Here is a 21,717-nt window from a genome sequence, read left to right on the forward strand (position 1 = left end):
GCCTCACGTGGCCTCAGTGTCCTCGTGAGAATGAAGGGTGAGGACTAGCTGATCTTCAAGGGGTGCTTCTTCTCTCTTTTTATGGGGTTCATTTATTGAGAACTTTGGCGTGGGCGCCTATGATGCCAAAGTCAGAGTGAGGCTTCACAGAGGCATTTGTTTGTTTAGCTCTAGTGGGGGCTAAGCACCTGAGAAAGCTGAAGCCAGATCTGTGAAAAAGAGCCTTTCAACATGGAGATAGGGGGCCTTATGGGAAGTGAGTTCCCTGTCCCTGGAGGTAATCAAGTAGAGACTGGATGACCACATGGCAGGAATCTTAAGAGAGTCATGAACCATTTTAATGGCTTTTAAGTTTCCTTTTAATTCCCAGATTCTGGGGCTCCACTGTGTATGTATATGACTGCCTGTTCAACAGAGTCTCCTCAAGGCTATGATGGCAACCCAGCCTTCTGGGCATCCTTCTGGTACCCCTAGAGCAGCAGGTCCCATCCCTGGCCTGCACATCAGAATCACTGAAATCCTATCTAGAATATCAGTTCCCAGGCCTCATCTGCATGTGCAGAGGTTAGATTTAATTGTTCTGAGGTGGGGTCAAGGTCCCTCAGTTCTAGAATGGCCTGGGCTGTTGGTACCTGGCAGGCTTCCTTCCCACCCCCATACTCCCTGATGGGGTGGGGAGATTCTCCCCCGCTCCCCGCCTTGCCCGGGTTTCATTCTGTCTTGGTATATAGAGCTCAAAAGTTTGATGCTTCCACATTTGTTCACCCAGCAAACATTTGTTAAGTGATTCCTTCATGCTGGAAGAGTCTTTAGTGGGCCAGCGCTTGGCTACCTTAGGAGCAGCAAGCCCCAAACTGCCTTTAGAAGGACCTCCTCATGTGCATTTATACCTTCCACACTTAGCACAGTGCCTGGCACATGGCAAGCATGTAATCAAAAAATCTGATTGAATTGCATGGAATCTTTGCCAGCATTGAAAGTGGGGCAGGGAAATAAATTACAAGCAGGCAGGCAGTGGAGAATTCATGATATGCCAGTTCCCCTCTGCTCAGACCTTGTAAAGGCAACCATCTCCTTAATTGGAATTATGTGTGTGGCCTTAGGGGTGACCCATGTGACTTGATATTTTGGAAGCATGGTCCCCAGATGACCTTTTTTCCTTCCTTGGGGCATGGCACAGAGGGAGAGCTGAGGCCTGGGGGGGATGATTTCCTCTTAATTGGTGTCCTGGTCATCATGCTGGCTTCACTAACCATTACCAGGTCACCCTCTGCTCAGACCCGAATGCCCTTGTATTAGCTGCATGATGTCCCTCAGCCATCAGGTTCCATCTCCTTCTGGGAGTGACAAAGTGGAGGGCCACAGAGAAATGCCCCAGGCCAGCTTGACCTGATGAGTTTTATTTTGAGACCATTGGCACCCCTCTTTCCACAAGCATCTCCGGCCTGCCTTCCGCACACCCGCCCCGCTCTGGGCTGCACTCCCAGTGATGACGCAGACCCCCAGCCTTGACCTCAGGCTGCTCATGGTCTGTCACGCTAGTAAGTGACCGAGGTTTAATGGGGTCGCCTCAGAGGGCGGGTGAGATGGGGTATCAGCCCCGCCCAGGAAGGCTGGATGTGGAAGAGTGACGTGCCAATGACAAGCCTCCCATGTGTCATGAGACCCTGGGTGGGGAGAGCACAGACCTTTGGGTCTGACTTCTGTCCAGGCTGGAATCTAACCTCTACTTCATCCTCGCTCGAGGACCGTGGGCAAGTGATGAAGCTCCCTGGGCCTCCCATGGGGTTGCTCTGAGGATCCAAAGCAGTTACTACGTGCCTGGCCATGGGAAGCGCACAGCAGGTGTTGGCTGCTATTTATCCTGCCCCTTTGGTTGTCCGGTATTTGGAAGTTCAGGAAGGAAGTGGCTACCTGCCTGATGCATCTCCACATTTTCTTCTTTCATTCAAATGTTCATCACTCAGCTATTGTTTTTTGACCCACTACTTTGTGCTGGACAACGTCCGAGGTGCCAGGATGCAGAGGTGGACAAATGAGATTGAAAAATTTTGACCTTTTGGGGCTTCCGTCTTGGCGGTGAGAAAGAGCCGGGACCTGGTCAGGAAAGGCGCTCACTGACACCTCACCTGAGCTAATCTGAGCTCAGGCATGGGGACAGGTGCCTAAAGCTTGGACTCCAGTACCCAGGCCTTATGCTCAGCTCTGGTGGCCGTTGAGTGGGAGGACGTCTCGTCCTCTCCTCGTCTGCACAGCCTGTGTGGAGAGGCTGCATCCTCAGCAAACAGCATCTCTGGGGAGAGGGCGCTCCCTTTGACCTTGCGTTAGTTTGGACTCCTCACTTCACACTGACGATGTAGGGTCAGGCTTGGGTTCTTGGGTTCAGCTGTCTCTCTAGAGTCACCTCCTCTGGTCCTTGATACTTCTTGATCATTCAGGGAGACCCTTGCAAGTCTTGTCTCTCAGCCTGGGCTTCCTGCCCATTTCTTTTCTTTTCTTTCTTCTTCTTTTTTTTTTTTGCTTTTTAGGGCTGCACCCACAGCATGTGGAAGTTCCCAGCCTAGGGGTCCAATTGAAGCTACAGCTGCCAGCCTACACCACAGCCACAGCAACGCCAGATCCTTAACCCAGTGAGTGGGGCCAGGGATCGAACCTGTGTCCTCCTGGATCCTAGTCAGATTTGTTAACTGCTGAGCCACGAAGGGAACTCCCTTCCTGCCCATTTCTTCCAGGCTTTTCTTTCACCTGCCAGGTGAGATTCAGGCTCAGCAGACTGCGGGGGGAAGGGGTGGGGGAATCCCTGGCATTTTGCATGTACCCAGCACAGGGCCTGGGCAGAGTTAAGTGCTCAGTAAATATTTATAGTGTGAATGGATAAGGGAATGAATGTTTGGCCCACGCAGCCCGCCAAAGCTGACTTTCTGAGGTGGCTGGTGGAGCATCTTTGTACATCGCTGCAACCCTAAAATGCTGGTATCGAGGTGTGTTCAGCAGCTCCTCACTGAGAACCAGCTGAGTTTACCTGCACTGACATCTGCGCAGCAAGAGAAAGGATGTTTGGTTATAAGAGAATGTGGGCTTTTCTTTGTGTGAAAAAAGAAGAGATTTTTTCATATGCATTATTTTCCTTTATCCTCTAATCCCTGTGGGAGCCGGTTCTATCAGACCCAGCTTGCCCAGGGAGGTTCAGTGACAGGTCCAGTGTCACCCAGCTAGTGAGCAGCAAAAATATGACTTGAATTCTGGCCTTTTGTTTTCAAATCTCATCTTATTCAGAAAGAGACAATGGTAATTTTCTTTCTTAACCATCTTGTTCCATTTGAGGAGAAGTTGATATGAGTGAGTTTGGTTGCTATTTCACACTTAAAATTTCATCATGTATAGAAATGTTTGGGAACAGGAAAAAAAAAAAAAAAAAAGAAATGTTGGGAGCGTCCCTACAACCAGTGTGTGTGTGTGTCATGGCCAGTGTGTGCCCAGTGCCATTGGCCATTTGGCTTCAGGGACCATTTGGCCCAAGAGTCTCATTTTACTGGTGGGTATTGGGGCCTAGAAGAATGAGGCAACTTGTCCAAACCCAGATATTTACCCTGGAGGAGGCCAAAAACCCCTGGGTCCTCTGAAGCCAAGTCCAGGGTCCAGCTCCAGAGACCTCTTGGTTATGGAGCATCCTGGGTTCTTGGGATGTCTCCCTTCTCAGGTCTCTTGGAGATGCAGGTGCCCTCTGAGGCCTCCAGGATCCACCCTCCCATCCTCTTTTGACAGCCTTGCCTGTTTCCCGTCTTCTCAAGTTGGACACCAAGGATGCAGAGGGTCTGAGTGATTCCCCTCTGGACTGTGAATGACCAAAGTAGGATTCTGGTCAGAGCCAGGCTGGGCAGTCACTCTGAGGATGGCAGGAGGAGCCAAGGATGTCCTCAAATCAGGCAGCTCACCCTGGGATGATGAGCCTGAACTTGGAGATGAGCATGAGAACAGAAGATGCGGAGGGCGGATGGATGAGAACGAAAGATCATGAGAAAGAGGCAGGGTGAGGGCAGAGGAAGGAGGAAGGCAAGGGCTTTGGCGCTGGTGTGAAAGCACCATATTGAGGAAAGAAGCTGTGTCTCCGCAGAGAACAGCAACCGTGAATGCAGCCTTCCTGGCCAGTGGGTGAGGAGCTGGTTTTAATTTGCATAGCGTTCATTAGCCAGAGTGTCTAATGAGGACAACCATGAGAGAGCCACAGTATCAAGCTGATGCTGAATGTCCATCCATTTTGGAGCCTCTCCATGAAATTGAAGGATAAGTTGCCTTTATTAAACAGAAAAGATTTCTAAATCAATTATTGCCCAGATCGAATGCACAAAACGTAAATCTTAATTCAGTAAATACAGACTTAAGATGGTATCACCTTTTCCTCTTGGGGGGTTCCAGCCAGTGACAAAGATGATGAATGAATCACATATGTGTACACACACACACACACACACACAGACACAGACACACACACACACACACACTTTGGGGAAGGTACCTGTACATCTCATCTGGATAATTTCACTTCCATTCAGTGCCCCTCTAAGACTCTGCTTGCAAGTATAGTTTTCTCTTATTTTCAAATGTTGCAAATAATAAAACACATTTAGAACTTCAAAGTCACTGGGAAGATCTACTGTAATCATTACAATTCTGGCTTGTCTTTGGAAGCTCCAAGGCAGGCCGGGAGAATTTATATGGCTGGCTTAGAAGCCAGGAACACACTCCATCATATGCTGCATAGCCTTGGGGGAGGAAGGGCTGGAGCAGATCTGAGCAGCCTCACTGCTGAAACTGGAGGCTGGAAGGGCCTCTCCAGAAGGGCTAGTGGGGGTGGTGGTGCACAGTCAGGGCCTGGAACCCGGAGGCACAGGGATTAGGAGTCAGATCTGGCTTCTTCAATCCTGACTTGGCTATTTTTTTGTTGGCCATGTCCTTGGACAAATTAGGGGACTTCTCAGACCCTCAGTTTCCTCCTCTGTAAAAGTGGCTTGACAATGCACCTCTTGCTCAGTAGGCCCCGACCGTAGTGCTTTGTAACAGATTGTTGTCATCAGTGAGATGTCACAGATTTGTGAAGAGCTGGCTCGTGGCTTGGAGCAGGGATCACATGGATGGGGGCATCTTCAGGAATGTGGTTCACCCTTCTTTCTTTCTGCCAAAAATCCCCTCTGTCTGCCAACGCCCCTCCCCCCCCGCCACTCCCCCGATGGTTGTAACCAGCTTTGACTAGGATGACACGAACTTTCTCACGTGGGAGCCTAGTTCATTTTGAAGGCAGTGGGAGAAGCTTTATGTATGGGAACATCTGATAAATTGCTAAAGTCTGAGCTAGTGGTTTGAGCTTGGACAAGTCACATTTTCTCTCTGATCCTCAGTTTCTTCATCAGTAAAAGGGAGATATTATGACTTCATCTGTAGGGTGAGGGTATGAAATGAGTTGTGTGGAAGGTGTAGTCTGGGACCTGGTGTGCAGTCAGTACTTAATAAATGTCAGGTAAAAATAAAAGTACTATTGTTAAGTAGTTTCAGGAAGCACTTATTAAGCACCTGTTGCACTCAGAGCATCAGAGGTAATACAGTTGAGTACTCTTACACTTTATAGACTAACACTATACTTTCAGTCTTTTTTAATACTAAAAATAAAAAATTTAAAAATAATTGGAAATATACTCTATGTATAGTTTTGGGAGACTGAGTTTTTCGCTTGTTATTATATCATGAAACTTTCCTTCCTTTTTCAAATATTCTCTATAGAAGTGGCTTTAAGTGGCTACATAGTGTTCCAGCAGTGGCTGTTCTCAAATTTACTTACCCACTCTTAATATTTTGGGGCATTCAGGCATAAATGACTTTAGAAAACACCTTTCATCTGTTAGGATAGACTTCTTAAGCATTCCTGAGTATTAAGGATTATCGCTCTCTTGTTGAAGAGTTCTGAGTTGCATGGGAGGAGGGTTGACCAGTTGACCACAGGACTCCCTCCCAGCTCATTGTGTTCCTTTTGGTCCTTAAATGGGAGTGAGTAGGGGCTGAGCAGGTGTGTGTGCATCCATACATGTAGGTATGGCAGCTGATTAGCCAGCCCTGAGTCTCTGCCATCACCCAAAGCACCATATCCATTTCAAGCTTCACTGGAGTTCAGACAGCAAAGAACAAAATGATAATTCAACATTTTAACCAATAGAAAACATGTCTAGTCCAGCCAGACTTCTTTGACATATTTTCCAGCTATTAAAATTGGTTGATGGTTTAGTTTTTATTGACATGTGATAGAGAATGCAAGGAAATCTGTAAAACAGCAGGCATTCCCGCTGATCCTGTGCACGCTCTTCTCCCCATGGTTCTGGAGCTGGCCAATGAGGTTTGCACCAGCCAAAACCAAGGAGCAGGCGGGAGCTGCCGCTTATGTAAAGGCTTTGAGTTTTAGAACAAAAGGAAGAGGCTCAAAGGACAGGAGACAGCATCTGGTCTCTTTCCCTTCACCTCTTCCTCTAAAACTAATGGAAATACACTTGGATTCTGATTTCAGTTAATTTTGGCCCCAAGAAATAAATTAGAGGTTGAAATGTGCAGCTGATCCCAAACCCTTCCCTGGGGAGGTGTGATGCTCCCCAGATGCCTTCAGACCCCTTTGAGAAGAAAGTTATGGTTGTTTCTGGCTTGAACACATCGTGAGCTGTCCTCAGTTGATTCCATTAGGGAGGGAGTCATGTCCTAAAAGTCTGACTGTCCCTGAATTCACCACCTGCTCTCTTCAGCCCTGCTAGGTCTTGTGGTATCAAGTAGCACTTACAAAGACTGGAACTTACAAAGCCTGGAACTTACAAAGCCTGGAACTTACAAAGACTGGAACCTTCCAGAGGGCTGGAACTATGTTCTTTTTTCCTTTGGGCCCTGCAATTGGAGCAGCACAGTGCCAGTCCTCCTGCCTCCCCCTCCACCAGCCCCAGGCACCTCCGTGCATGTGTGCTGAGTAAATGACTGCAGGCTGCTCTTCAATAAACTATAGAACATGCAAGAGGCCAAATGCAAAGTGGCTTATGTTTAAAGCATCATCTGGACAGAGCAGATTGGAGACCTTTTCCCACAGCTGGAGAGGCCTGCAAGGTGTAGCAAGTGGGGGTTTGTATATAAGCCAGCTTGAAGCGTCTGGTGGGCAGAGGCTCTTTACAGATACCCTGCAGTATCTAGCACACGGATGCACATCTAGCCGATGTTTTAAGAGATGAGATGTGGTTGAAATCGTCAAAGACAGACAGAATGCATGAATGAGCTGCTTTGCTGGTTCTCCATTGATCCCTGGCACGAAGTGGGCTCCCAAACTCTATCAGATAAATGAATGGTAGATTGGCAGACACCAGGGAGAGCTGCTTTCTCTCTATATCAGCCTATAGAGAGGGGTTGAGAGCATGGATTTGGGCATCTGGAGGTCCTGGGTTCAAGCCCAAGCCCTCCGCATACTCTAGTGGCTGCTGTATTGGACACCACCACCTAACGCGAAAAGCTCAGCCACCTCTCCCTCTGTCTCTAAAAGCTTCCTTTCCTGGCCAATGATGGCTCCCTCTCTAGCTCTACTGGAGGTTTCACTTGATAATTAATCATATCCTTCTTTTGACATACCTTCCACTATTGTCTTAAGCTGTCCTTTGGGTGTGGAAATGGACACTTCTCCCATTTTTACTGTTTCCCATGGGAGCACGGGCCTCCTGGCTTGTGGGCAGTGCTCTGGGCTAGAAGTCAGAGGCCCTGGTATTGAACGCTGGCACAAGCCACTCCCCACCCTGAGCCTCTGCCTGTAACATCCATAAAGGTTGGGGAGAGGCCAAGGCTGTCGAGAGGATGGATGAGAATAAGATGCGAAACCACCTTTAGAACTGTAAGGTGCTTTATGGACATCAGGCATTTTATAATTTGCAGCACAGAGGGCTGTTCGTCGTGTGGCCTGCCTCTCTTAGGACGTGTGGGGTGGCAACACAGTGCTTGGAAAGGGGCTGCCCGGCGCTCTGCTACCTGTGCTCTGGGCTGTGTTTCCGCTTTCCCCTGGGACTGGAAGCCACCCCTACCCCTAACTTCCACTTGCCCAGGAGGGCAGCAGCCCTGTAGAGGCTGTGGAGTAACTGATGGTAGCCACCCTCACAGGGCCTGCACGGGGCTAGGTGCTTTACAGAGACAAATCCCTTTATCCTTCACAGCAGCCTCCTGTGGTTGGATCTGACGCCTGAGGCAACTGAGTGCAGAGAGATGGACTCGGTAGCCTGAGGTTACGTGGCTCATAAGCAAAGGTGTCAGGGTTTGGATCCAGTGGGCTGGCCCTAGAGCTCTTGGTGCTGGTTAGCTCCTAAGCTGCCCCAGAGCTGGAGGACTGCAGTGAAGCTCAGGTGGCCCACCCTGCCTCCCCCAGCTCTCTGCTCCTGTGTTCGGCCCCCTTCTCTCTCCGGTAGCTCCAGGGCCACCCTTGCTTCCCTCCCCACCCTTGGCCTAAAACAGGGGATAAGAGCCGCTGCCAGGACATCTAATTCATTCCTGAAAGAACTCTGCATTGTCAGAGATGGGAAGGGACCTTGGGAATCCTCTGGTTCAGGCTTGTTAAGAGAAAAGAGAGGCCCAAGCTGGCACAGTCTTGATGCCCACACCCTATAACAGCAGCGCAGAAAAGAATTATGGTCATATGACTGATGAGTACGGAGGCAAAAATTCTAAACAACACATCAGCAAACTGAATCTAGCCATGTATAACAAACATAATACATCATGCCGAAGCAGGTTCATCCCAGGAATGCAAATATGATTAAACCCTAGAAAAGCGGCTCCGAGGGCAGCCACTGAGACAGAGCCGCCTGGGGCTGGGGGGCGGCGGCGGGGGTGGGGGCAAGGCGCTTCCGAGGCTGGCTACCTTTGTGCCCGATCCCCACTCCCGGGAGGTGACCTTCTTCCCCTTTGCCTTCACTGCCCCGCCCCGACCCGCACTCCGTACACAGCCTCCGAGTCAAATGAGCCGCTCCAGCCCGGATTTCCCTAATCCTCTCTTTCTGTTCCTCCTGCAGGATTCCATGTTTTCGTTGGCCCTGAAATGCCTTATCAGTCTGTCCACCATCATCCTTTTGGGTTTGATCATCGCCTATCACACACGTGAAGTCCAGGTAGGTGCCCTTGCCCTCACCCCTTCAGGCAGCGGCGGGTCCTCCGCTCCAGGCTGAGCCCATCCCCACCCCAAAACCCACCCCTCAGGGGCTACCTGGTAATTTCCTGAGATGGTGTCTGAGATGCATCTGAGCGTATGGCTCTTCTCTCTCGGTTTGGTCCCTCACAGGAGAAGGAACTGCGAGGCCACCCTGTGGCTTTAGAACAACTGGGACCTTATCTTCCAGTGGGGATCCCAGAGGCAAAGGGGCTTTGTGATTTGGGGGGCAGTCCTGCTCAGAATCTTTTCCATACCATTGCGCTGTGAGAGCCCTTTATGACTTGCTTTGCCCTTTCTATCTCTTGCTGGATCTTTTCTGAACTTGAGCCACTGAATCACACACACACACACACACACACACACACACACACACTCACTGTACCAAATAACACTGGGAGTCTGTATTTCTGCCTGGTGTGGACTTTACACCTGCTAGAATCTGCCAGGCTGGGAGGAGCCATTTCCTAGACAGAACAGAATCTGCGGTGGTCGAGGAGGCCTCTGTTTCTTGCTGCTCAGGAATGACTTTTTAGCACCCAGGGAAGTATTGGCTGGGCCTCTGGGGTGTGCTCCAGTTTGGCAGATGTAGGGAGCATGGTTCAACCTGGGCTGGGAGGAGCAGGCAGGTATCAGCGCCCCTGTCATCTGGCCCTTCCGGCTGACCTGCTCTGCTGGGGCCCTGCGTCGTTCTAAAGTGTCCAGATGTTTTTTCTCACGTGCATGCGCATCTGGATATAATCCCCATCCTTGGCGGGAGGAGCACAGATAGATCCACATCTGGGCAGCTGGCAAGAGATTGACAAAGACCAGAACCCAGAGTCAGAAAAGCTGGGGCCGCGTCTCGGCCATGACCTCATCTCACAGCGTGTCTCTGGCCGGCCCCGTGGCCTTTCTGGGCCAGATGTGAACTTCATCTGGAACACAGAGGTTTTTGCTTCCACTGTTTGTGGGTTATTGCGAGGAGGAATGAGAGAGAGAGAGAGAGACAGAGCTCCCTTAACTGTAAAACACTTCAAGTCTTGTCCCTTTTGTCCACTCGGCTTTCCTGGGCTGAGTGGCTGCACAGGCCGAGACAGCTGAGCGTCTCCCGCTCCTGGAGAGGGGCTGCTGCGGCTGGCCTGGGGGCGGGAGCCTTGGCTCCAGGCCACCTTGGCAGGGCTCCACTCTGTTGATGACCAGAGGACACTAGTTTAAAAGGCAAAGACTCTTTTGTCTCACAGGGTCACAGGTGCAGGTTGTGCTCTGTGAACCGAGAGGCCCAGACGCTACCAAGCATCTTCTTTCATGGGTCTGACCTGAACCAAGCAGGTGGGCTTTAACCCAGATGGTGGTCCAGTCAAGCCCAGAAAGACAGGTGGAACAGGCAAAGAGCTGAGTTCCCTGCCAGCTTCTCCCTACCCCATACCGGCTTCGGGACCCGAATATTTCCTCCCCATCTCTGAGCCCCCAGGGCCTTATCGAGAGGGTGTCTGTGCTACTGCGTATCGTCTTGACCTGTGGGGAGGGGTCTCAGGGGCCAAAGAGAAGAGGCAGAACCACAAAGCTCAGCTGTGGTCCAGGCTTGAGGGCGGGGGGCATAGGAACCGTTTCCAGCCTCAAGCTTGTACCATGGTTCCACTGCAGGCATTGGGATTGCAAGAACCTGGCGTCCCCTCCCTGTCGTTTTCTTGGAGTCCTTGCTCCCCCTTCCCAGGGCCTGTAGCCTTAGCTTTCAGACTCCCATGCAGCTGCAGTTGTAACCTGAGTTCTGGCCTGCCAGCAGGGCCGTGTTGCTGACAGGCCAGCACCCAGCTGGGCACCCTTCCTCAGCCCCCAGCCAGTCTCCACTGCACCCAAGGTATGGGCAGCAGAGGATGCTATTTCAGTCGCTCGTCTTGGCCTGGCGCTCACAGTTGGGAGAAACAGAGTGAAATCAGTGGCATTGAATCCTGGCTCAGACACTTCAGGTTGAACGACTGTGGCCCCTAACAACTGCTCTGAGCCTCCGTTTCCCCATCTGAGGAACGCAAGTCCTATCATCCATTATGCTGAGCTCGGAAGAGGATGGGTAACCAGTGACAGTGCAGAGGCGGCTCTCATGAAATGGGAACTGGTCCCCTTCCTGTGACCCCTGTCCCATTGTTTCCAGCTGGGCCTTGTCCAGGTACAAGCTGTGCCCACCAGATGGTCACTATCATGACCGCTCTTTCCTGGAGCGTGGTTGGACTTCCTCCCTGCCCTGACCCGGCCCCGTCTGCACTCTCAGCTCTCACTGCCCTGCCCCCTATCCTGTGTGGCCCACCATCACGTGGGGAGTCCCCAGAACCAGGCTCCCTCTGTGCCTCTTTACCTGTCCAGTGAAGTTCTTTCTTCTGGAAAGGTCTAGTGGGACCTTCTCCTGCCAGAGGGAGAGAGGAATGGTTTGGGCCCACAGGGTCAGTGGGGCCCTTGTGTGCACTCACCTGACCGTACGATACTTTTCTGCTCTGTGTCCCTCTCCCCCACCTCAGCGACAATGATGCTATTAATTTTTAGGGGACCCACAGTGTCTGACAAAGAGCAGGTGTCTGCAAGGGCGTGTTTTGAATGAAAGGGTGCTGGTTTCAAGGTATCTGGTTTCTAAAGAATTTATTTATTTATTTGTCTTTTTTTAGGGCTGCATCTGCTGCATATGGAAGTTCCCAGGCTAGGGGTCTAATCAGAGCTGTAGCCACAAGCCTATGCCACAGTCACAGCAATGCCAGATCTGAGCCACGTTTGCAACCTACACCACAGCTCACGGCAATGCCAGATCCTTAGCCTACTGATTGAGGCCAGGGATTGAACCTGCAACCTCACAGTTCCTAGTTGGATTCGTTTCCTCTGAGCCACGATGGGAACTCCCCAAAGCAATGTAGACCATTGCTTAGCTCCGTGGTCCTGAGTCTCAGTTGCCACATCTGTTTGTTGGGGATCAACCCCTCTCATTCTTTAATTCTCTAGTTTAGGTCTGCTGCCCCCCGCCCCTGGCTGGGGGAGCTGCTTCCTGAGAATGGAGGGGACAGTCACCCCAAGCATGACTGCTGGTGCTTATCTAGGGGGATGCTTGGAAAACCCCTTTGGTGGGGAAAGGCCAGCTGCTGCTCATCTTCTGGAAGCAGGGAGGGGTCGGGGTGTGGCTCGTCTCCTCTGTGGTGTGAAGTCAGGGGCTTGTGTTAAGGATATGCTCGCCACTTGTCATCCATGCCAGTTGCTAGACCCTTGGCTATATTTTAACAGGAACTGAATGACGACGTCTCCACCTCCCCCCAGCCCTGCCCCAGATGCTTACACCCAGGTCCCTGGCCCTAGCCCAGCACCCACGGGGGGCTGAGAGTACCTTCTAGAATAGTATTCCTGTTTGTTCTTACTTTGGACAATTTCTGTGCATGTGTGTGTGTTTCTTTTCTTTTTACAGCGGCACCTGCAGCATGTGGAAGTTCCCAGGTTAGGCGTTGAATCAGAGCTGTAGCTGCCAGCCTACACCACAGCCATGGCAACGCCAGATCCTTTACCCCCTGAGCGAGGCCAGGGATTGAACCCGCATCCTTGTGGGCACTATTTTGGGTTCTAAACCTGCTGAGCCACAATGGGAACTCTACAACTTGTGTTTTTTTTTTTTTTTAATTTAATTTTTTTTTTTTTTTTGTCTTTTGTTGTTGTTGTTGTTGCTATTTCTTGGGCCGCTCCCGCGGCATATGGAGGTTCCCAGGCTAGGGGTTGAATCGGAGCTGTAGCCACCGGCCTACGCCAGAGCCACAGCAACGCAGGATCCGAGCCGCGTCTGCAACCTACACCACAGCTCACGGCAACGCTGGATCGTTAACCCACTGAGCAAGGGCAGGGACCGAACCCGCAACCTCATGGTTCCTAGTCGGATTCGTTAACCACTGCGCCACGACGGGAACTCCTAAATTTAATTTTTTAATTGTAGTGGATTTATAATGCTCTGTCAATTTCTGCAGTACAGCAAAGTGACCCAGATATATATATACACATTCTTTTTCTCATATAATCTTCTATCATATTCTATCACAGGTGATTGGATATAGTTTCCTGTGCTATACAGAAGGACCTCATTGCTTATCTATTCTAAATGTGATAGTTTGTATCTACTAACCCCAGACTCCCTCCCACTCCCCCTTGGCAACCACAAGTCTGCTCTCCATGTCTGTGAGTCTGTTTCTATTTTGTATATAGGTTCATCTGTGCCATATTTTAGATTCCATATATAAATGATATCATATGGTATTTGTCTTTCTGACTTAACTTCACTTAGTATGAGAATCTCTAGTTCCATCCACATTATTGCAAATGGCATTATTTTGTTCTCTTTTATGAATGAATAACTTTCCATTGTGTATATGTACTGTATCTTTTTAATCCATTCATCTGTTGATGGACATTTAGGTTGTTTTCATGTCTTGGCTATTGTCAACAGTGCCGCAGTGAACATAGGGGTGCAGATATCTTTTTGAATGAAAGTTTTGTCCAGATATATGCCCAGGAGTGGGATTTCTGGATCATATGTGGTAGCTCTATATTGAGTTTTTTGCGGTACCTCCATACTGTTTTCCATAGTGGTTGCACCAATTTACATTCCCACCAATGGTGTAGGAGGGTTCCTTTTTCTCCACACCCTCTCCAGCCTTTGTTATTTGTAGGCTTATTAATGATTCTGACTGGCCTGAGGTGGTGTCTCATTGCTTCTTTTTTTTTTGTCTTTTGTCTTTTTGTCTTTTGTCTATTTAGGGCCACAACCGCAGCTTATGGAGGTTCCCAGGCTAGGGCGGAATCAGAGCTGTAGCCTCCGGCCTATGCCCACAGCCACAGCAATGCAGGATCTGAGCCACATCTGTGACCTATACCACAGCTCATGATCCTTAACCCACAGAGCAAGGTCAGGGATCGAACCTGGGTCCTCATGGATATTAGTCGGGTTCATTAACCACGGAGCCAGGACGAGAACTCCCTCACTGTAGTTTTGATGTGTATTTCTCTAATAATTAGTGAGTACAACTTGTGTTTTTAAAGAAGAATTCTGAAACATTATTGGGAACCTCTCAACCAAACTCTGGCATCAAGTCATGAGCCTGAGGCTGGAAGGTTCTCAGAGCTGACGGGGGTTAGGGGTGGGGGGATATCCCTTATCAGTTGCTGGTGGCCCCTCCAGCCTCTGTGGATCTGCTGGGCACAGGGAGTCACCACCTCTGGAGGGAACCTCCCTCTGGCTGGGCAGTGTGAGTTTTTGGAAAGTCTGCCTTTCCATGGAGAGGGAACAGGCCTCCCTGGAACTTCTACACAGCCTGGCTCTGTTCTGAAGCAGAAAAAACGAGGCGCCATGTTTCCCGTGAGGCAGCCCTGGTGTTTGAACATTTGAACATGTCCCTCCCGGGCCACCTCTTCTCTTGGCATCTTGGCCCACAGAGCTTTCAAAGGCCCAGGCATCTGTCCACCTTCAGCTAGTCCTGGAGAGAAATGATGAACAAGATGCCTTGGTTTTTGTGTTATTTACCAAAACTTTGAAAACTCTGCTCTCCCTTGGAGGGTCCATTTACCCCTGTGGTCTGGGACTCACCAACACCTCCCAGGCTGCAGACTCATGTTTTAGGGGCCATTGGCATGGCCCTGGCTCAACACAAAAAGCACTGAGCGCTTTTCTTTTTCTTTTAATGGGAAATAAGTTTTTTTTCATTTATAATGATTTTTATTTTTTCCATTATAGCTGGTTTACAGTGTTCTGTCAATTTTCTACTGCACAGCAAGGTGACCCAGTCACACATACATGTATACATTTTTTTCTCTCACATCGTCATGCTCCATCACAAGTGACCAGACTTAGTTCCCAGTGCTGTGCAGCAGGATCTCATTGCTTATCCATTCCAAAGGCAATAGTTTGCATCTTTGAACCCCAAATTCCCAGTCCCTCCCCCTCCCTCCCCCTCCCCCTCGGCAACCACAAGTCTGTTCTCCATGCCCATGATTTTCTCTTTGCTTTCTCTTTTTTGAAGTATAGTTGATTTACAATGTTGTGTTAGTTTCAAGTGTACAGCAAAGTGATTCAGTGTCATGTATATATGCATATCCTTTTTCAAACTCTTTTCCATTATAGGTTATTACAGGGTATTGACTATAGTTCCCTGTGCTATACGTAGATCCTTGTTATCTATTTTTTATGTATAGTAATGTGTATCTGTTAATCCCAAATTCCTAATTTATCCCTCCCCCACCCCTGTTCCCCTTTAGTGGCCATAACTTTGTTATCTTTTTGAATTAGAGTTTTCATCTTTTCTTGGATATACGCCTAGGAGTGAAATTGCTGGATCATAGGACAGCTCTGTTTTTCGTTTTTTAAGGGACTCCATATTGTTTTCCGTAGTGGCTGCACCAATTTACATTCCCACCAACAGTGTAGAAGGTTCCTCTTTTTCCACAGCCTCTCTAGCATTTGCTATTTGCAGACTTTTTGATGATGGCTGTTTTGCCCAGTGAAACATTGAACTCTTTATTGCTCTCCCAGTGTCTTCCCTCTGTTGCAAACCCTGAAATCACCTTTGCTTTTCCAAGGGGTTGGCAGCCTTGAGTGAATCCGTGACTCTAAGGCTCTGGTGCCATCCTGGAAGGCAGGATAGCCAGAGGCTGAGAACACGGATTTTAGAGGAGCCCAGCTTGGGTTCAGATCATGCTCTTTTCATGGTGGCCTTTAGCAAGTTACTGAATCCCTCTTAGACTACTATGGGGCCAATAACAGTACCCACTACAGCGTTGTTGTGCAGATCAAATTAGATAATATTGCAAAACACCCTAACTTCAATGAGGACGTGTTTCTCCAGCAGACAGAATGGAAAAGATATCCCAGGCAGAGGTCTCAAAATAAACAAAGGCCCTGAGATGGGAATCTGCAGAGTGCATTTGGAGTGCCTCCATGACAAGGTCCTGGGCAGGGTGCTGGGTCCACTCTGTAGCACGGCGGGGCCGGAGGGATCGCATCTGCCTTGCTGAAGGGTTTTGGACCTGTCCTGTTGTCAGCAGGGAGAACTGTGGAAGGGGTTCAATCTGGAGAGAGATGATCAGATTTGCATTTTAGCTGCAGCATGGCAGATGTGGCAAGGGCCAATTTCAAGTATGTTTCCATGATGGAGATAAGCGATGGTGACACCCTGGTTGGGGCTAGACAGGCACCAGGACGGGAGAGGCCATGCGTGAGAGATATGGAGCGAGTGAAACTGACCAGACTTGGTCACCTATTAGGATGGAGGTACTATCTGCAGGAACAGGAGAGTCTAGCAATTGCCGGGGTAACTCAGTGGCTGAGAGGGCCATTCACTATGGTTGAAACCACAGAAGGATGTTGAGGTGGGGAGCGATGACCAGGTCAAGGTTGAGGTTTGGGGGATGGAGGTGGGCATCCAACTGCCTCCAGGACAGTGATGCAGAGGCCAGGGCTGGATGAGCAGGGGTCAGTGAGATGAGAGGGGGGCATGAGACAGATCCCTGGGGGGAGAAGTAGGAGGAGAAGAGGAGCCCTTAAGGAGAAGGAAAAGGGAGGTCAGAGGAGACCCCGGAGGGCATCACAAAGCTGGGACAGAGAAGGAAATGTCGGTTGTGCCATGGGCAGGTCAAGGACTTGGGGACCACACTGGTCCTTTGCATCAGGCTGTGGGAAGGTCATTGGCGTGGTAGTCACAGGGCAGTGGAAGAGGAAAGAGGACCATATAGCAGGTGAGGAAGTGGAAACACAGTCCTGGCCCGTCATCTAAGGAGTTTGGCTGTGAACAGAGGGATGCCTGAGTGGCAGCTGGAGAGGACATGGTGCCGAGGGAGAGGCATTTGGTCCGTGTGTATTGACTGGAGAGACTGCATCTGTATCTCTCAGCTGTCAGGAAGGAGCCAGTTGAGAGGGAGAGGAAATGACCAGGGGCCAAGAGCACACAGGAGGGGAAGGGATCCAGTGCCCCCGGGAGGAATCACCCTGGCTCAGAGCTGGGGGTGGGGCGAGTGGTGGAGGAGGGGAGGTGCAGACACACCCACACTGGAGGTGTGGCGCTCAGCCTTGGTGTCTTTAATGAAGCTGCAGGGATAGGAAGCTGGCACAGAGCAGGGTTCAGTTAATGTTTGTTGAAGCAAGATGGGGAAGGGGGGCTGCTATGAACCCAGGATCGGACGTAGGCCGTGGCAGTTTTCTCATCATCCAGTGCATGGGTGGGAACTTTAGAGATACCTAATTTCAGTTTCTGGTTATGGGCCATATTCAAAGTAAAAGGCATCACATTCTTGGGAGTTCCCTGGTGGCTCAGTGGGTTAAGGACCTGGCATTGTCACTGCTGTGACGAGGGTCACTGCTGTGGCACAGGTTTGATTGCTGGCCTGGGTAGTTCTGCATGCCATGAATGTTGCCAAAAATAAACAAATAATCAGCAATCCCCATTTAAAAAAAAAAAGTAAAAGGCATCAATCATATCAAGGTCTGGTGTTGGCCGCCAGAGGCTTCTACTCTACTTCAAATTTTATAGAAACATAATGATAGTGACATGATATAGGTCAACCTCATGAATTTGAAACACAGGAGACCAAGGAAAGGGGAGACTTTTAAGTTATTAAGTGTGTCAAAGTAGATATTTTTTATTAAATACCAATAGAGTTTTCACCCGATAGGGAAGTGACTTCAAATTATAAGACATATTATATTCAAAAGACAGCTCACAGGAGTTCCCATCGTGGCTCAGTGGTTAACAAACCTGACTAGGAACTATGAGGTGGTGGGTTTGATCCCCGGCCTCGCTCAGTGGGTTAAGGATCCGGCATTGCTGTGAGCTGTGGTGTAGGTCATGGATGCAGCTCGGATCCTGTGTTGCTGTGGCTGTGGTGTAGGCTGGCAGCTACAGGTCTGATTCCACCCCTAGCCTGGGAATTTCCATATGCCAAGGGTCACCCTAAAAAGAAAAAGGGAAAAAGAAAAAAAAAAAAAGAGAGAGAGACAGCTCATATTACAAAAAGGCTCACCTGCCACGGGATGATGGTCCCCTAGGTTGGCACTCCCTCCTGGGTATGTACAACCCACGGTCACGGGGACACGGACATGAGGAACGCAGGCAGTGTCACTGGTCCAGATACTTCTGAATCCCACTGCTTAATGAGTCAGGGGCATCTTCCCATTGGGGTAAGGACCCGAAGGTTCAGGCTGAGTCTCACCCTGTGCCCTCAGCCTCCCTTCTCCCTGTAGAAGAAAGGGGGCTCCAGTCCCATCCGGAACTTACCTGTAAGGTAAGGACTGCTGTGTCAGGCAGTGAGAGTCTGGGAATAATGCACACGTGGTCCCTGCCTTTGGAAGCGCCTTATCCTTGACCTTGATCCATTGTGACCCAGGCTGATAAGCCCCATGGTATGAGATGTGGGTGAAACACCACATGGCTACAGAGGACCAGGCAACGGCCCATGGGGAGATGAGGCTCCAACCAAGGCATGTTTTCCACAGGGGCAGAGTCCTTGTAGTGTTTGGGATGAAACTGGCCTGGAACATTCCAGGGGTGTGAGAGAGAAGAGAAGGAAGGGGTGTCTGTCCCCCAGGGGAGATGGCAGCTACCTAATGCTGGTGGGGCTGAGGTCTCTGTCCTTGTTGGTCCTGGTGGATACTGCCTAGGGATGTTTCTGGCTGGTTGGCTGATGGGTTTGACTCTCCTTCACTGGGCTCTGAGAAGGACCAGTGACCAGGGTACTACTTTTGACTTGTGCTGACTGGGGACCCCTGAAATCCCATGACCTCGAGGTGGCCCTCTCAGCCTGCGTGGTCTAAGGACACAAGCTCTTCAACGCAGGCATGCTACACAGAGAGGAGGAGGGACCTCCAGGGACCCAGGGTGGCTCCAGGACCACGGGGGTTGATGGGAAAATTCTGGATGATGGCCTCTTCTGCCAAGTTCACATCCATCTCCTGCCCCACTCTAGTGAACACCCCCTGGACAGATGGCAGCACACGCCCTGGGAGATTGGAAATGGGGAGTGGGTTCCAGGGGACAGTGCCTGGCCGGGCCACCACGCATCGGCTGAAGATGCCACCCGCCCTCCCACCCGCCCTCCTGCCCTTGGTATGGCTGGAAAGAAAGGAGGAAAGGGGACGTGTAACTGCTCAGTCCAAACACCATGAGTCCTTGTCAGACTCCCCTTCAAAGACAGAAAGCTGAGACGAGGATGCGTTAGATGATGCGTTCGCAGCTACCTGGGTGATGCTGGTGTCACCTCGTCCTGTCTAGTGCTGTGTATTTTTCGGAGTGTTTTCACCTATATTGTCAGACCTCTTGCCTGCCTGCCTTCACCTCTTTGACTTTTAGGTTTCAGCACAGGTAGTTCCTCCTCCAGGAAACTTTCTGGATGGACCTCCTCCCCTACCTCCCCAGGCGAGGCGCCCCGTCTCAGAATTGGCTGGGCACCGGCTCTGACCCCAGACGCTATTTCTCACCTGCATGCTCTCTGGCCGCACGGCCATGGTGATTGGCACCGACTTGGATTCACTGCGCTATCCCACAGCCCAGCATGCCTGGCACATAGCAGGGCTTCAGTAAGTGTGACCAAGGATGTGAACTCCAGGCCTGCAGGGAGACGGGCCGACTGGTTCTCCCCCTGCTCCACAGAGGAGAAAACTCAGTCTCTGTTAGACCGAGAGACGGGCCTCTGTCCACCCTGGGGCTTGAGCATCATAAGGGGTCAGGGGTCTTGGTGGGCTGCCCCCTGCAAGCCGGGCGGGCCTTGCCCACGGTGACCCCCCCAACCCTCTTGTCCCTCCTTGTCCCCTCTTGTCACAGGCCTCAGTCCCAGCTTCTCTTTACTCTCAGATCTGCGACTGGCAGTGGATTACCATGGTTACCACACGGGCCCTGGTGGTCTCTGTGTGACATTTTGGTTTTATTTGCTAAATATTTGAACCCTGGACTTTAACCCTTTCTACCCCAGAGAGGGCTTTCCGGCCTCACTGGCCCTTCCCTAGGGGTGATGGCCTCCCAGGCCCTCGAGTCTCATGGCAACCCAGAGCCCACGGGGGCTGGCGTGCCTGGGGGAGCAGCAAGGCTGTTTCTCAGCTGCCTGTATTGACTTTCTGTTTTGTCACTTGGAAAGGTCATCCTGTGTCATGCTTCTTGCCGGGGCGTGTGTGCTGTGTCTGTTAACAGGTGTGAAAACCGCTGCCCTGGGCATGTTAAGACTTGCCCCAGCGGGAGGGACGGTCCCAGACTTCCGGAGTCAGCCGGCTGCAGCTCCACTGACCTCCAGGCACTTGCCTTTTGCCAAGTCCTTCAGAAGCTTCCTTTGTTTCAAGAGTCCAGGATGTTAGTGTGGCCTCTGCCCTTGAACCCTGGCAGGGGTACAGTGGGGCAACTGGTTTCGGAAGGAGTCAGTGTTTGTCAATGGGGAGGGGGATCTCCCCTCTCCTCCCCCTCCTCCTCGCCTGCTGGCTCAGGACGAGGTGGTGCTGGGAGGCCGGACCCACCCAGCAGTGTGTTACCTTGGAAACCACACAGCATCCTCTCCAGGTCCTAGGAAGTGAGGGGGCCCAGGCGTGCTTCTCAAGAAGCTTCCGCTGTAATTGAGAGATGCAGGAGATCACTGTCCTGACGTGGGCAGCTAAGTGAATGAAAAGGTTCTGAGAAAAACAGCCCAAGTGCCTGCCCCATCCATGGTGCTTCCACCCAGCAAGCCTCTGCTACCTTTACAGGGTCCGGGGGGCCTATGGTCTGGTCTCTCTGGGGCGCTGATCATTGTGCAAGCTTGGATGTGCAACCCCTCTCTCTCTCTCTTTGGTCAAGTGTAAATCAGGCAGATTGGATCAGTTGATCTCTGGGGCCTCTGATTGTCCAGAATTCCTTGTCTAAAGGATGCTCTCTGACAAGGACCAACATAGTTTGCATTCAGGAGGCCCTTGTGTAGGACTGTCCAAGCCGCCTTGTCCCTTCCCCTAACTGCCTTGCTTCTCTGCCCAGAAAGGGAGCTGGCTGTCCCCTTAATATAGCCTTGAACTTGAAATATCGAGCAATCAAAAGGACAGCTCTTTGGCTCCAACATCCTAAAGTTTAAAGGTGACTCCTCTTAAGTCTCTTAGAAATGTAATCTGGTCAGACAACTTAAAGCTTTTAGGATAATTAAAGTCAGTGACCGAGTTCCCTTTCTCAGTACTCAGTTCCAACCTCCTTCCATGAATACAAACTCCCACTTCTCCAGAGTCACTGGGGAGCAAGTGTTCAACCTAGTAGAATATTCTCTTTCCCTGACTCTCATGCCCACGTGTACGTCCATGACTTTCTCAAAGTTAATTCATTCTATTTTGTACTGTTAGTGCTAGTATTTTCTAGTAATGATCTCTTCCATCCTCCGTCATGGATGGGCATTGGATCCCCTGTGCTCTCTGTCTGGGCCCCACGGGCTAGGGAACTCCACCTCCCAGGGATGTGTGTTTAAAAGCAGCACAGAGTTCCAGGGTACACTCTTCTTTTTTTCTTTTTCTTTTTAGGGCCGCACCAGCAGCACATGGA

General features: G+C 50.6%; 1 protein-coding gene across 9 annotated transcripts in view; it reads left to right on the forward strand.

Moving 5' to 3' along the window:
• The window catches only part of KCNN3 (potassium calcium-activated channel subfamily N member 3), a 195,417-nt gene that overhangs the window by 58,362 nt on the left and 115,338 nt on the right, over window positions 1–21,717 (forward strand). For all 9 annotated transcript variants that reach the window (XR_014842856.1, XM_085020892.1, XM_021088692.2 and 6 more), the window contains 1 exon segment: window positions 9,066–9,161. Coding sequence is in view for 8 of the 9 variants with exons in the window: in XM_021088689.2 (XP_020944348.1) it covers window positions 9,066–9,161 (96 nt within the window). In the remaining variant the exon portion in view is untranslated.

The sequence above is a fragment of the Sus scrofa genome, chromosome 4 (assembly GCF_054392235.1).
Source record: "Sus scrofa isolate SSC_HxYL_T2T_F1_AM1 chromosome 4, Sscrofa_HxYL_maternal_Yorkshire_Landrace_v2.0, whole genome shotgun sequence".
Classification (NCBI taxonomy): Eukaryota; Metazoa; Chordata; class Mammalia; order Artiodactyla; family Suidae; genus Sus; species Sus scrofa.